Genomic DNA, 15,970 nt, shown 5'->3' with positions numbered 1-15,970 from the left:
TTGAACAACACTGCTTCTACAAATGTAACCCAATATTTATAAAGCTCTCCTAAGATGGTACTTCCTTCCGGGTTGAGAAACTGCTACTTATTAATCCCTGTTCAATCATCTTTCAAGGTAGAAAGCTTAGTCTTAAAAAATGTCTCTTCCCACTCACACCAATGAGAGGGAAAGTATGCACTCTACCACGATGGCACATGTTTTCTGGGAGAAAGAGATATTGGAGGAAGGAGCTTCAGAATCAGCAAAGTTATTACCTCCTGAAGCACACATCACTGATCATGCTGTTCACCAGCACACTACCTGCAAATCTGAGCAGGTAGTACAATGGCAGAGTTTTCTGCCACTACACTAGGAAAGCTTTTACAATGCAGATTTCACTCTTGAAGCATGGAGAAGAAAGTCTGCAGAATTCAATAGCTACACAGTTACCCTCACTGGGAATTTAATATTTCTCCCTAGGTGAAACAAAATTAGATACAGTTTTACACAAATTCCGCATTTAGAAAGCCAAGAAGACTTTTTCCAAGCCAAACAGTATCAAGAATAAGTTAGCAACTCACAAATCAGAAGCTTCCATCCTTTGCTTCAGTTCTGCCTCTCGGGTTCTTATGGTTTCAATATCTTTCAGTAGACTTTGCCTTTGCAGATAAATTTCTCTGGCATCTATCTATTAGAAAAACATTTTGCATTATATGATACTCAAAAAATGGCATCAGCAGTAAATACCATGTGAATTTCAGACAGCCTGGCTGCACTGCAGCTACCACTTTCCTAGTAGTCTGAGGGCCTGTACAGACCGGCCAAAATAAAGCTGCTTCAGATCCCTTTGGAGGTATGCTGTTTAAATGACATAAGAGTCCGGAAGCCACGTGAAAGCCATGTTCCAGTCTGTAGGATTGGAGCATGTCTTTACCATGGCTTGTGGACTCTTAGGAGGCAACCATCATTTAAACAGCATACCTCCAAACTGACCGAAGCAGCTTTATTTTGGCCTGTGTGTATGGGGTCTGCGTTACCTATTTCTGTAAAGTTCACAACTGTCGGTTTGCTGATAAATCATTGGAAGGTATGGCAATATCTTAGAATTTTTTTGGGAGGGAAGGATACTCCAGGAATTTTAACAAAATGATAAACTAAGGCCCGAGACAGATGGGCCAAAAGTGGTGTGCCGCCGCCGATACTAGGGTTGGTGAGCACACACCATCCACACGCCCCTGAACTCTAGGACGTACAAGCACCGCCATGACTGCACGGCTCCACCCACCTCCGGGTGCCGCACTTACGTCATGGATACGTGAAAGGCACAGTCATGGCGTGCAGAGCATGCCACAAAAAGAACCTGCTTTTTGCAGGTTCTTTTTACTCCGGAGGGATGCCGGGAGGTTTGGCTGCTACAGCACCCCTCCACAGTTAAAACGGGAGCCTCCAGTCCACCATTTTCGGGTGGTCTGTCGAGCCCCTAAATGTCAGCATGTATTTTACCTAAAAGTTGTACAACCCAAGACAGCAACTAAATAAACATTATATTGTTCACCATTCAGCTGTATATACTGGAAGTCAACTTAATATAAATACAGTGTTAACCTCTTGAAGGGGGGAATGGGTGAAAGAAAGAAAAATAGTAAAGCATGGAGAATACAGTTCTCCCCCACCCCCCACCCCTTTTTCAAGTACTGAATCGTACAGACTCCCTTGTTCAGCACAAGTAAATACCATGGCTACATCAGCACCATGCAAATTCAATCACTGGCTGCAGTTGTGCAATTTGTTGGAAACTAACTTCCAAAATACAGTAAATCTATCTATGCAACCACTGTATCAAAGAATACTACCATACAATCAGCCTATTTGGTTCCATTTTTGAAAAATTACCTCTTGCTGTTTCTGAAGTCTCTCAATAGCGTTTCTTTCTCGAGAGGTTAAAGCCTCTGACTTGGCCTGGTGAGCTTTTTCAAACTCTCTACGAAGCTCGGAAATTTCTTTCTGAGATCGTGCTCTCTCATCCATTTTAATTTTGGCTATCTCAACCTCTCTGAAGTGCTCCAACTGTTTAAAATAAAAATTATACAACTCATCTTTGTTAAGTCAATAAATTAGAGTGAGGTTGCTGGTTAGCTAGCAGGTTCCCATAGTGTAATAATCTAAGAAAGTAGACCCACAAATTATTCTAACGTGACTTTTTCAAAATCTCTATGAAGCTCAGAAGCTACAAAGCTTTATCAATTTACCTTTTGTGAATGAAGTATGAGATGAGAAGATGGCGGTTCTAAAACAATGCTTGTGCTTTGGAGCTGACAGGTCATTATGGCCCTATAATTACATTACTGTTAACAAACTATTTTGCTTTTCATATTGCTCTTTTGCCTTTTGAGAAGCTGATGTTTTGAGACTGGTCTCTTTCTTGCACACATCGTTTGTGCATGGACAAACAACTCTGCCTTTGACAATCTTTGTGAGAGTTTCCACAACACGCTCAGAATTCCAAAAGGGCCAACCAACTCAAAATGCTGCTCCCTCTGAATTCCAAAGGTACACTGTGCAGTGATTTGTTCACAAATTTAGAACTCTGGCTATTTCTCCTACATATTTCATGTGGGCAGTCTACATCCTTAATGTGGGGGGGGGGGGGGGAGTGGAAACGAAGGTTATATAAAAAAAGCCCATGAAAACGTAAGATCGCTATAATGTAATTACGTATCATTCTGACCTTTTGAGACATTTCTGCTTGAAGCTGCTGCTCTATTTCCTTTCTGTATTCAGCAAGTTTTACTTGAAAAGATTCAGAAATGTGCCGCTGAGGATACAGGTCTGCAAACTGTTTATCAATCAGTTGAAGTTTTTCTACTATTAAAAAAGAGGGGAAAAATCAAATCCCACCTTTCTCTAAATAAATAAATAAATAAATAAAGCAATATTTAATTATTGAGCTATTTCTACCCTCTGCCTAAAAGGATACTAAGAATTAAATGAGGAAAACAGATACAAGAATAAAATAGGCAAGCAGATGTCTGGTAGCGTAAACCCATTTTTTTTTACCTCAAATGGCTCCCACTATACACCAGCACTTGGTTGCACCCATACATACCTTTTGTGGCTTCTTTGCATTGCCACCTGCTCTGTCTGTATCGTCAATCCTATTCAGTGATTATTTTATGTATAAATATGTATAGGAGCCTTTCCCGGGGCTGCTCCCAGACTATGGAACTCCCTGCCACGGGAGGTCAGGTTGGCCCCCTCCCTGCTCTCTTTCTACCAGTAGCTGAAGACAATTTTATTTACTCAGGCGTTTAGTGGGTGAATTGTCTTTGAATAATGTGTGTGCTGTTTTATTGTTTTAATGGTTTGTACTATTTTTAATTATGATGCTTTTAACCTATGTTTTAAAGTTGGTTGTTTTTAATTATTTTTTAAGTTTGTAATCAATGTTTTAGCTTTGTCTTTTTAAAAATACTGTAACCCACCTTGAATCCCATTGTGGGAAAAAGGCGGGACATAAATCCTGGAAATAATAAATAAATAAGATAAGATAAGATAAGATAGGATGATGAACAACTTATCTCCATATCTTGGCAGAAAATGTTACTGGAGAGCAAAAGAATCAAGAACAGTTTTGGTTTGGCAACAATGCCTATAGGATCATGCCGGAGGATGAGAGGTATGTATCTAGCTTTTACTAAGGGTCGGGGAATGGATTAGCTCTCTCCTATTTATCCGGCATTTGTATTCAATTAGATAATACTAATCATACATAGAAACAAAATACAGCAAATACACCATTTTTAATGGTACTCTTTTCTTGTAAATCAAAAAATTAATAATGTGATAATGAAATAATGGTGGTTCCTTACAATTGCTAATATGCCTAGTGAATCACAATTTCGGTCTAACAAGTAGTTTTTCATACTAACAAGGGTTTTTCCAAACACTGAAATTACTTGTACATACATCCAAATTAGTGAACAAAAACAAATGGTAGCCCCAAAACAAAAACTAAAGAACATATACTGTATTCCTCCATTAAAGATGGAAGCATACAATTCAAGGAGAAGCCACTTTCAAAACTTCACTTACCAAGAGATTCTTTGCCAAGCATTGGACTTGTCTGAGTTCCTATACTACAATTCTCCTTACTGAGGCTATGTTCTGTCAGCTCTGTTAAAATCTGTATAAGAAAGCCTTAGAGAAGTACTATTAGTCACTCATCTCTGCAGCAACAAGTGATATGCTCAATTTCAATACGGAATAAACATTTAAAAGTGTATCAATGAACAAATCACAAGGGGAAGACATCTTCGCAAAAATATATTACTATACATATTTACCAAAATCTAGCTTCATTGCTTCTAATACACTTGACCAAACATCAACTTGCCTCCTCAGCATGTGGTACAGTGAAACTTTAAAAACAAAGCAAACAACTCACTGGCCATTTATTTTGTTAATAAAAGCATTTTAACATTTTCTTTAATCTAATGAGCTATCGGAATGCTACTCTCTCATAATGTGCTACTGTTTTACTAATTAATAATAATAATAATAATAATAATAATAATAAAATAATAATAAAATTTTATTTATTACAGCAGTAAAACATCATAACATACATACAAAATTCAAAAACATCAATCAAAGAAATAAAAATAAAAGGGAAAAGGAGAAAGTTGTTATAGTGTTGCTCAGTTGTAAGGATAGAGTCATATGTTCAGATGTACAAATCAGATTAGAGGGGATCAGTTGGATAGGCCCGCCGGAAGAGATCCGTCTTCAGTGCCTTTTTGAAGGCTTCCAAGGAAGTGATAAGACAGACATCCTCCGGTAAATTGTTCCAAAGTCTAGGGGCCATTGCAGAAAATGTTCTACAAGAGGTAGTTTTCAACCTGGTTTTGGGGTGTTTCCAATATTTTTGTGCCAGATGTTCTGAGAGTGCGGGGTGGATTATGTAAGAAGAGGCGTTCCCTTAAGTAACTCGGGCCCAGGCCATGTAGGGCTTTATAATAACCGACACTTTGTACTGCACCTGGAAGCTAATCGGCAGCCAATGTAGAGATGCTATATACTCTTAATACTAGATAGTACAACCTACCCTAAAGGTTTTGCTTTCACCTAAGAGGTCTATTCATTTTAATAAAATAAAATGCTACTTGAGTGGTTTCTATGGATCAGGACCTACATCTTCAGTACTTTTAAACATATGTACATTACAGACATACCTTTTGTGTTATCCTTTTTTGAAGCAGAAACCTGGAAACACAAAATAATTAAGTCAAGATATTCATTCAACCCTTCACAAAAACATCTCCTAGAAGTAAAATTAGAAACAATATTATTTTACCAGTGTTTTATAAAGGTCAGTTTTTGGATTGATTCTGATCAACTGCAGCAGATCTTCCATTGTAAGTTCCTTTGTGAGAAAAGAAAAAAAATATCTTCAATATATATTATACATTTCATAATCCACATCATCAAAGAAAATTTTATTGGCTAGAAGTAGAGTAATAAAACAAAAATGTGACAATGATTAGGATTCCAGATATGAGATTTTCAATAGGCAAGAGATAATGTTCCCTCAACTTATTTTCTTTTTTCTATTGCCTAAAAGTTCCTGTACCCACAACTACTGATATCATTTTGTTATAAACATATAAACATGGACACCTCCCCCACACATTTTACTTCAAATATTACATTTATTGTTGTTAGTTGCCTTCAAGTAGACTTTGACTCCTGGGGACCCTGTGCATGAATACCTCCAAGATCTCCTGTTTTCAGCCTCTCTGCTCAGAGTGTGCAGGCTCAGGCTGTGTCCTCCCTGATTCAGTCTATCCATCTAGAGTGAAGTCTTACTCTTTTTCTGCTGCCCTCCACTTTTCCTACCATCATTGTCTTTTCTAATTATTCATTTTTCCTCATGATGTGACCAAAACACAAAAGCCTCAATTTAGTCATCCTGGCTACCAAAAAGAGTTCAGGCTGCATAATCCCTTTACTGATAGGAGTGATGGTGAATTGTAAGACTTTGGGCTTACACATGAATAGAAAACAAAAATGCTTTCTTTGGGAGAAGAGACTCCCCTGTGCAGAGACATTTGCGCTGATTGTACAGCCATTTAAAAACTTCCAGTTCTAATCTTTCCTCCTGTGAACTTTATCTTAATCCGAAAACTGGCCCAGGGAAATATTTTGCACTACCAATTTGGTCTTGGTTTGCAATCAGACAGACATTTGTCTGTATCTCACCTGACTCCTCAGCAATCTCCTAAGACTCCCAGGCAGCAGGCTGAGCCACTTTTCTCTCAGAAACTTCTGATGGGAACCTCTGCTTCTGGAATCAGGTACGGTATTGTCCAGTATTATCCTTTCCAATTTCAAAAATCACTATCTGGATGGATTTTATATCGCTAGTTCTTGTATGTGTGTTTTTGTGTGAAAGTTGATTTCCCTTTTGCTGTTATAAATAAAAACCATTTGGAACTTGCATTCTAGAGTTCAGCTTTTCGGAGCTATTATACACAAGCTTGATCTCTGCTTTTATTCACCCAAAGCCCTCTCAGCAGCTTCACTTGAGCTAATAAAATTCTCCCTATTAAAAATTGGTTATGGGTGCCCTCTGTGACCCTGGCATTTTGGGTAACAGTGGGGTTGCTCCACCAGCACTACCACCATATCAATATAAAGTTAAAGGCAGAGGATGCATCTTTCAGCAAAAGATGGGCCTCAGATCTGAAAAAAGATGGAGACTACAATAAACAATATGCAGCTGTTTGCTTCAACAAACAGCTAAAGACCGTTTTAGGCAACACTGGTTTAAAAGGATCCTTTGTGCAAAGCATAATGCCATGTATCCTTCAGAACAGGAAAATACTTACCTTATCCTTTTCTAAGCCAGTTTCTGGATAGAAGACAGAGAGTGAATATTCATAGCCACATCTACGCAGGTGATCTGCCACCAAACTGTTTGAAGCACTAATTATCAATGAACTGCACTCATTAGAAACAGCTTGTGGTTGAATTTCTCCACTTAAAACTGGACTCATTAATTCATGTATGAGCTGGTTTCGAAGATGTGTCTGGCAAACAGAAAAATATTATACTATTACTGTCACTTTGGGATACCTTCTGAAGGAGAGAGTGGAGCACAAACATTAAATAGAATAAAAATAAAGTTTAAGGTCTTGTTAAATTCATATAAAACCATGTTACATAGATTTCACTTATACAGCCATATAAAATGACTGTATTTTTATTAGGTTGGCAGCCTTCTTTCAGTAAAAGTGCCAGCTGGTCAAAATTAATAAGAGAATCTGGCAGCTGACAAACTCAGGAACACGACATGTAAAACTGTCTGTGATGAGTCCTAATCTAAAAGGCATGAATCTCTTCAATGTTCAGTCCAATTCATGACAGAAAATGTTAAAAGTTTCATTTGACAAAGTTAAAGCCTATTGTCAATATAACACACAATGATTTCCCTACATTTTGTATTATTTTTCTTGCATGGTATGGTTACATTTTGGACCATCTAGAATCAGGTCTGGACAACACTTACAGAGCTGCTACATTCCATTATTATCACTGTATACTCAAAACCATTCATGATTTGTTTGTGTTTGAATATGCAAAACTTAGGCTATTCCAGTTTTTGTTACACTTAAATAAATAAATAAATACCTTGAGTGTGTCCAGGACGCCTCGGTTCTTAAATGTCTGATACAGCCTTTTCCGGAGCTCATCTTGTGATAGAACCTTAAATTCATTTGCAGACATGATGATCTGAAAACATGACAAAACAAAACTACTAATTTTACTGACATCCAGAAAGCCCATATTATATTTGACAATATAATTAATTTGACAAGAGAAATACTGCCAGCCATTTCATAACCTAATCTCATGCCAGAATTGTACATCTAAGGGGCACATAAAGAACAATGTTAGGCAGGCTGCTTTCTGTGGGACCCAACAGACAGACCAAAATAAAGCTGCTTCGGGTCACTGTGGAAGTATGATATTCAAATGACACACACATCTTAAGAGTCCAGAAGCTGTGCCAAAGCTGTGCTCCAGTCCTTAGTACTGACATGTCTCTTTGGTGTGGCTTCCAGCCTCTTATGACACATGCACCGTTTAAACAGCATACCTCCAAAATGACCCAAAGCAGCTTTATTTTGGCCTGTCTGTTTGGGCCCTGTATGTCTCACACAAGCATTAAGGTATCGTGACAAAAACAAAACAACTGGGAATGGCAAGCTGTATAAGGCTGCCTTGTCGATTTAGACTAGAAAAACCCTTTCACACTCTGTACTACAACCAGGTAATTAATGCACCGTTAACAGAATATAAATACTGTAGTCCTATTTGGAGAACAGAGAAACCGGCGTAAAAATGCGTAAACATTTTTTCCAGGAAGAGGGCAGAACATTGCTGACTTGTATCATCTACTACTACTACTACTACTGCTACTACTACTGACCGTGCCCGAAAAACAGTTAAATTAGGTAAGAGTAATGCATTTATTTTGCACTTTTTTTCAAGATGTGAAGTCGAAGGCTTTCATGGCTGGCATCCATAGTTTTTTGTGGGTTTTCGGTTTGGCATAGGAGTGGGGTATATATATGCAAATGAAAACCAGGGTGAGGGGGTTTCCCAGCAGACAATGAGCCATTAATTAAATAGGCACCCTGAGGCCTTGCCATTCAACAACAGAACGATACACAGATCCTCTCAACAAACAGTATATATACCCCACTCTTCTCCAAGCCAGCATTCTCTGAAGATCATAGAATCAAAGAATCACAGAGTTGGAAGAGACCGCAAGGGCCCTGATCCAGTCCCACCCCATTCTGCCATGCAGGAACTCTCAACTGTCATCTCGGCCTCAGAGGGAGCGATCAGGCAGACCCAGCAACATCAGGGACTGCCTGAAGGAAGAGGCCCCTCCCTCCTCAACTGTCATCTCGGCCTCAGAGGGAGCGATCAGGCAGACCCAGCAACATCAGGGACTGCCTGAAGGAAGAGGCCCCTCCCTCCTCAACTGTCATCTCGGCCTCAGAGGGAGCCATCAGGCAGACCCAGCAACATCAGGGACTGCCTGAAGGAAGAGGCCCCTCCCTCCTCAACTGTCATCTCGGCCTCAGAGGGAGCGATCAGGCAGACCCAGCAACATCAGGGACTGCCTGAAGGAAGAGGCCCCTCCCTCCTCAACTGTCAGCTCGGCCTCAGAGGGAGAGATCAGGCAGACCCAGCAACATCACGGACTGCCTGAAGGAAGAGGCCCCTCCCTCCTCAACTGTCATCTCGGCCTCAGAGGGAGCGATCAGGCAGACCCAGCAACATCAGGGACAGCCTGAAGGAAGAGGCCCCTCCCTCCTCAACTGTCATCTCGGCCTCAGAGGGAGCGATCAGGCAGACCCAGCAACATCAGGGACTGCCTGAAGGAAGAGGCCCCTCCCTCCTCAACTGTCATCTCGGCCTCAGAGGGAGCGATCAGGCAGACCCAGCAACATCAGGGACAGCCTGAAGGAAGAGGCCCCTCCCTCCTCAACTGTCATCTCGGCCTCAGAGGGAGCGATCAGGCAGACCCAGCAACATCAGGGACAGCCTGAAGGAAGAGGCCCCTCCCTCCTCAACTGTCATCTCGGCCTCAGAGGGAGCCATCAGGCAGACCCAGCAACATCAGGGACTGCCTGAAGGAAGAGGCCCCTCCCTCCTCAACTGTCATCTCGGCCTCAGAGGGAGCCATCAGGCAGACCCAGCAACATCAGGGACTGCCTGAAGGAAGAGGCCCCTCCCTCCTCAACTGTCATCTCGGCCTCAGAGGGAGCCATCAGGCAGACCCAGCAACATCAGGGACTGCCTGAAGGAAGAGGCCCCTCCCTCCTCAACTGTCATCTCGGCCTCAGAGGGAGCGATCAGGCAGACCCAGCAACATCACGGACTGCCTGAAGGAAGAGGCCCCTCCCTCCTCAACTGTCATCTTGGCCTCAGAGGGAGTCATCAGGCAGACCCAGCAACATCAGGGACAGCCTGAAGGAAGAGGCCCCTCCCTCCTCAACTGTCATCTCGGCCTCAGAGGGAGAGATCAGGCAGACCCAGCAACATCAGGGACTGCCTGAAGGAAGAGGCCCCTCCCTCCTCAACTGTCATCTCGGCCTCAGAGGGAGTCATCAGGCAGACCCAGCAACATCAGGGACTGCCTGAAGGAAGAGGCCCCTCCCTCCTCAACTGTCATCTCGGCCTCAGAGGGAGTCATCAGGCAGACCCAGCAACATCAGGGACTGCCTGAAGGAAGAGGCCCCTCCCTCCTCAACTGTCATCTCGGCCTCAGAGGGAGCCATCAGGCAGACCAGCAACATCAGGGACTGCCTGAAGGAAGAGGCCCCTCCCTCCTCAACTGTCATCTCGGCCTCAGAGGGAGCCATCAGGCAGACCCAGCAACATCAGGGACTGCCTGAAGGAAGAGGCCCCTCCCTCCTCAACTGTCATCTCGGCCTCAGAGGGAGCCATCAGGCAGACCAGCAACATCAGGGACTGCCTGAAGGAAGAGGCCCCTCCCTCCTCAACTGTCATCTCGGCCTCAGAGGGAGCCATCAGGCAGACCAGCAACATCAGGGACTGCCTGAAGGACGAGACTTCTCCCTCCTTTAACTGTATTTTGTATTGTATTACGATTTTACTGTACACCGCTATGATCATCGCGGAATAGCGGTCTATAAATAAAACATATTATTATTATTATTATTATTAATCAAAGCTTCCCCATTGAGAGATGGCCATTCAGCCTCGGCCAGCCACAGCTGCTGAGAAAATGTCAGGAACAAACTCTTCTTGAACACGGCCTCATAGCCTGAAAAACCCATGAAAAAGGAATAGCAAAGCATGTGTCAAAGAAGATATGCAAAACAATTCAAAGTTATGAATGTATTTTTTAATGAACCAATGCCCTATGCCCCAGGTCAAAGCTTTATGTCATTAATCGCCCTGGTGAATGAAATGCAGGGACAGGTGACTCCATATTCCTGCCCCGTTACTGTCAGAAGAGCATGGCCCAGTGATTTGAGTGTGGGACTGTGACTGGAGACCAGGGTTTGATTCCCAGCCCGTCCGTATAGAAACAGCCCCCGTCAGTTAGAAACTATCTGAAGGCACACAACATACTGACATTTAATCAGCTGACCACTGATAACTATGAACTATAGAGGAAGAGAGATCTTGTAGCACCTTTGAGACTAATGGATGCATCTGTGGAAGTGGATGGACGTCTACGAAAGCTCATGCTGCCAATTTCTTTCTTTCAGCCAGTCTCAAAGGTGCTACTACAAGATCTCTTTCTACAAACTGATTCTGCAGACTAACAAGGCTACGTCTTTCAATTCTATTAACTACATAGTTAATATATATAACTATATAATTAAAAAAAAACCACACACACACATTATATATATACACACACACATACACACACACATTATATAAACTCATCCCTCCATATTTGCAGCTTTGATTGTTCACGGATTTAATATGTTCTCTCTAGGGATACCTAGGTCCTCCAGCACTACTCTATGGTTATTATATTATTGTTATTATTATTGACCATCTTCTATGAAGGAGAAGCAGCCTACCAACAAGCCACTGGGCAAAAAGGCTGGCTTTAAACAGCACCTAGAAGAAGTCAGAAACGTCCTTCCTCTTACTGTTAGAAGAAAAGCAGTTTCAAACAGCAGTAACACTGTACATTTCTATCCCACTTGGCAGTGAAGTAAGCACTCTGTCTGTCTGTTTTGCTTTGCTCAGGAACCCTCTGAAAGCAGTTAGGACCCGAGGACGAGGAGGTCCTGCCACCTTTCAGACCCTTCTCTTAATATATATATATATATATATATATAGACATATATATCGCACACATAAAGAAGGAACAGGAGGGTAAATTCTGAGACCAACAACGAGCCACACACCACACAGATACGACAGCGACGGGACACAGCTGAGGAGAAAATAGAAAGACCATCCCCTCTCGCCGACTGACGGGACGTGACTGAGACTGCGCATGCGCCCCTGACGACGCCCCGCCCACAGCTGCCACTCTCCGTAAACCGTCGCTTACTCAGAAGCTCTTCCGGAACTCTCGCGAGAATACGCTACAGGAGGCGGTCTTTTTGACTCTAGCTGTGTCTCAGTCGCCGCTGTTTTCTCGCTCCGGAACTCTCGCGAGAAACATGCTACATCAGGCAGTCTTTTGGACGCTAGTGTCTCAGCGGCCACTGTTCTCACAGAAATTATCCCGGGCCTCTCGCGAGAACACGCTACGTGAGGCGGTCTTTTTGACGCTAGCGTTTGTCTCAGTCGCCGTTGTTTTCTCGCTTATTCAGACGCTGTTCAGGAACCTCTCGCGAGAACATGCTACCTCAGGTGGACTTTTCGACGCTAGTGTCTCAGCCGTCACTGTTCTCGCAGAAATTATCCCGGAACTCTCGCGAGAACACGTTCATTTGTGAGGCGGTCTTTTTGCAGCTAGTGTCCCTGCCAGTGTAGTGACGTCATCAACGCGCGCCGGATGTTTTGGGTAGACAGTGGCTAATCGTGTTTCCTCTCTTTTTTGTTCTCAGTCGGCTGGAGCTGAGGTAGGTTCTGTTTTTAAAGTTCTGCTAAAGTGTTGCATCCACGCTGCAGGATTAATACAGACTGAGGCCGTTTAAACAGCCACGGCTCAATGCTGTGGAATGCTGGGATCTGTAGTCCCGCGAGACGTCTAGCTTCCCCTGTCAGAGAGGGCCATGGTGACACAACAAACTACAAATCCCAGGATTCCCTAGCATGGAGCCGGGGAAGTTAAAGCGGCGTCAAACTGGATGTGTTTCTGCAGTGCGGATGGAGACATAGAATCCTAGAGTTGGAAGAGACCGCAAGGGCCCTGATCCAGTCCAGCCCCATCCTGCCATGCAGGAACTGTCAGTCAAAGCATCCCCATTGACAGATGGCCATCCAGCCTCTGCTTAGAGACCTCCAAGGAAGGAGACTCCACTACTCTCCCAGGAAGGAGTCTCTTCCACTGTCGAACAGCCCTTACTCTCAGGAGGTTCTTCCTAACGTTGAGATGGAATCTCTTTTCCTGTAGTTTGAATCCATTGTTCCAGGTCCTGTTCTCTGGAGCAGCAGAAAACAAGCTTGCTCCATCCTCAGTATGACATCCCTTCAAGTATTTAAACAGGGCTATCATATCACCTCTTAACCTTCTTTTCTCCAGGCTAAACATCCCCAGCTCCCTGAGTCGTTCCTCATAGGGCAAGGTTTCCAGACCCTTCACCATTTCAGTCACATTCCTTTGGGCACATGGCTCCAGTCTTAACACTAGGATTTGAAATGGAGTTGTAAAAGTGTTACAGTGCATCTACACGGTTCCCATACTTGTTCCTCCAGACGCACAGTTTGTACTTCAACTCCCAGAAGCCTCAGTCGGCTTTGCCAACATAATGGAATAATGGGAGCTGAGGTCAAGGGAGTTGTATGTCTCAGTATTTCTTGATTCTATGGGACAAAGCATCCATATGTACTGAGACAAGGCAAGAAACAATATCCTTAATTTGAGAGGAAGGAAGACTTAAGGTCCAAAACACACTGCAATTTTCTGAGACGTTGAGCCTTCTCTGTCAGAGTTCTCTGGTGCCACAAGAAACTGCAGTTCCCAGGATTCCCTAGCACTGAGTCAGGGCAGTTAAAGCAGTCTCAAACGAGACTATTTCCAGTTTGTATTTTGGACATAAGTTAAATGCAACAGACCACTTACCAATTTAAATACAATAAACTGAGAATACCTTATTAGACAGATGGGGATGAGGGCCAACTTGACACATTCAACTGTATGATTATGTTTTTCCCCCCAGAACCAACAATACTTTAGCCATGTCTGGAAGCTTCTACTTTGTAATTGTGGGTCATCATGATAATCCAGTGTTTGAAATGGAATTTCTACCAGCTGGTAAAGTAGAATCCAAGGTCTGGAATCTTGTTTAAATATTGCACTTGTACATAGCATTGAAGAGGCCTCAGCCAAGGCATCTATTTATTCATTTGATTCTGCTACTTAGTTCTTATTTAAATTTGTTGCCATTAAAAATTTTATTGCCCAACAGTAATATATCCAAATAGCTGATGCTTGCTTCCTCCTCCTCTTTGAAATACTAGGCTGATTACTGTGAAGAATGGCACTGGGCCAAGAAGAATTCCTGGTCTAAACTTGTCTGGCAAGTTAGACTGCCACTGCTCCTATCTATCCATTTAGCTTGGGCCAAGGGAATCCAGGGCCTTATAGTCTGTTCCTGGACTCCATAACAACAAAGGGCAAAAAGCTGCACTGAAATCAGTACTTAGTTTAGTTGAAATAAGTGCACGCAATAGCAAGTACATTTCTATACTGCTTAGCAGTGCACTTAAGCACTCCCTAAGTGGTTTACAACAGGTAAACCAATTGCCCCCAACAAGCTGGGTACTCATTTTAGTGACCTCGGAAGGATGCAAGCCTGAGTCGAGATTGAGCCCTTTCGCTGGTATTGAACTCACAGCCTTATGGTTTGTGAGTGAGTGGCTGCACTGAGAATTAACAAAGAATGGAAAAATATAAAAATATACATTAACACTCTAGGACTGGGAATATGTACCAAAGTAAACAAAGAAGAGCTAAGCTAAGAGCTAAGAGCTAATTCATACCAGCAGAGTGGATCTCACAGAACATTAGCACCTCAGGATCATGTGAGGCTGTGAAATAATGGGCAGGTCTCAGCCCAACCTATATTTCTTTACAAGTGAAAGTCTAAGTTTCAGTCATAAGAGAAAGAGGGCCAAGTCTCTAGCATCATGTGCTAACTCTCACCAGGATCAGATGGTGCCAGTCATGCTAACCAGCAATGGGGCAGTTTGCTGACATTGACTTTCTCAAACTAGTAGTAACAGATATGTTACATTAAACTCATTTTATTAACAGGAGTTACTAGAAGCAAAACTGCTGGAATTACTAGCCAGAATCTAGTATAAATATCTAAAAGCAGCCAAATTGTTCTTGCATGTTTTTAAAGAAATACAATGAGTCAGTATGTATTTCACAATGAATGCCACAGTGAAATATATTCATATGTATGCAAGAATGACAAATATATAAATGTGCATTTTGTTATCTGTGATCTACTTTAGAAAGAATATACTTGTTCCATTCTTGATTCAACATCCATACATGCATTACATTAAATATAGAAGTTCCTGAAATATTGCATAGCTACCTGTTTTATTACAGATAGGTTTTACATCTGGCAGTGTGTCAAATAAAATTATGCTTTCCTGTTTTTGAGGATGATTTCCTTTGTCACCTCAGGATGATCATCGTCATCTCAATCAGTTTATAGCCCATGCTGCCCTCGACCTGGTGGATGAGAATATGTGGCTGTCTAATAATATGTATCTGAAGACCGTGGACAAGTTTAATGAGTGGTTTGTCTCTGCTTTTGTCACTGCAGGACATATCCTTTTTCACACGAGGGGTAGTTACACTGATGAGGAACTTGGTAAAACATTAGCTCAGAAGAACAATGATTTTGATCTTAACTAGGCTTCCGAGCAGAAGAGTTCCATCCATTGAGAGAATGGAACAAGATCTGGCAGGGGATCTTTCTTGAGAAAGAGGGAGCGAGGCCGTTTTTGCAAATGTTAACACTTCCTTTACAACCTGTTCTCATGGTGCTAGTTCCCAAACAGTCCAGAGTAGATTTCCTTTCCAGTAATAAGAGCATACTATAACAGCTTTTACAAACTCCACTGCCAGTAGGATCATCACCAACCTTAGTTTGTGTAGGGTGCATGCTTATGCTGAGCTGGTGCAGGAACACATGATATAAGGCGTGGAGAGTTTGTGCAATGGGGCCTATCACAAGATACCATGCCATCATGGAGAGGATTGAAAGCTGTTCTTTCTTCAAACAAATAG

At 42.4% G+C, this 15,970-nt stretch overlaps 2 protein-coding genes across 6 annotated transcripts in view; one reads left to right on the top strand and one right to left on the bottom strand.

The window, feature by feature from the left end:
* OFD1 (OFD1 centriole and centriolar satellite protein) overlaps positions 1-12,145 on the bottom strand; it is a 38,621-nt gene extending 26,476 nt beyond the window's left edge. Inside the window, exons 1-9 of one of the 5 annotated variants that reach the window (XM_089511631.1) lie at positions 12,104-12,145; positions 7,672-7,773; positions 6,870-7,070; positions 5,336-5,404; positions 5,214-5,244; positions 4,075-4,179; positions 2,711-2,847; positions 1,876-2,049; positions 564-670 (exon numbers count right to left, since the gene is read on the bottom strand). In XM_089511631.1, the coding sequence (XP_089367757.1) occupies positions 564-670; positions 1,876-2,049; positions 2,711-2,847; positions 4,075-4,179; positions 5,214-5,244; positions 5,336-5,404; positions 6,870-7,070; positions 7,672-7,767 (920 nt within the window). In that variant the 5' untranslated portion in view covers positions 7,768-7,773; positions 12,104-12,145. Of the gene's footprint in view, positions 1-563; positions 671-1,875; positions 2,050-2,710; positions 2,848-4,074; positions 4,180-5,213; positions 5,245-5,335; positions 5,405-6,869; positions 7,071-7,671; positions 7,774-11,593; positions 11,663-11,936; positions 12,023-12,103 lie in introns of those variants that run through there. The other 4 variants (XM_089511630.1, XM_089511632.1, XM_089511628.1 and 1 more) reach the window with 4 other exon arrangements.
* Positions 12,146-12,444: 299 nt separating this feature from the next.
* TRAPPC2 (trafficking protein particle complex subunit 2) lies at positions 12,445-15,595 on the top strand. The gene is made up of 3 exons (XM_089508419.1): positions 12,445-12,620; positions 13,881-13,992; positions 15,362-15,595. The coding sequence occupies exons 2-3, from the start codon at positions 13,900-13,902 to the stop codon at positions 15,593-15,595; spliced, it is 327 nt and encodes a 108-aa protein (XP_089364545.1). The 5' UTR covers positions 12,445-12,620; positions 13,881-13,899.
* Positions 15,596-15,970: the final 375 nt, after the last annotated feature.

The sequence above is a fragment of the Sceloporus occidentalis genome, unplaced genomic scaffold (genome assembly GCF_023333645.1).
Source record: "Sceloporus occidentalis isolate IW3139 unplaced genomic scaffold, rSceOcc1.0.p SCAF_2, whole genome shotgun sequence".
Lineage (NCBI taxonomy): Eukaryota > Metazoa > Chordata > Lepidosauria > Squamata > Phrynosomatidae > Sceloporus > Sceloporus occidentalis.
This window is presented reverse-complemented; position numbering and strand designations above follow the sequence as displayed.

What these genes read in the sequence shown, in the direction of transcription:
- TRAPPC2 (XM_089508419.1), top strand. Translation starts at nt 13,900, where the DNA reads ATGTCTGGAAGCTTCTACTTTGTAATTGTGGGTCATCATGATAATCCA. An exon ending in CTGGTAAAGTAGAATCCAAG is followed by an intron (nt 13,993 to 15,361) that starts GTCTGGAATCTT and finishes TTGTCACCTCAG; the next exon opens with GATGATCATCGTCATCTCAA.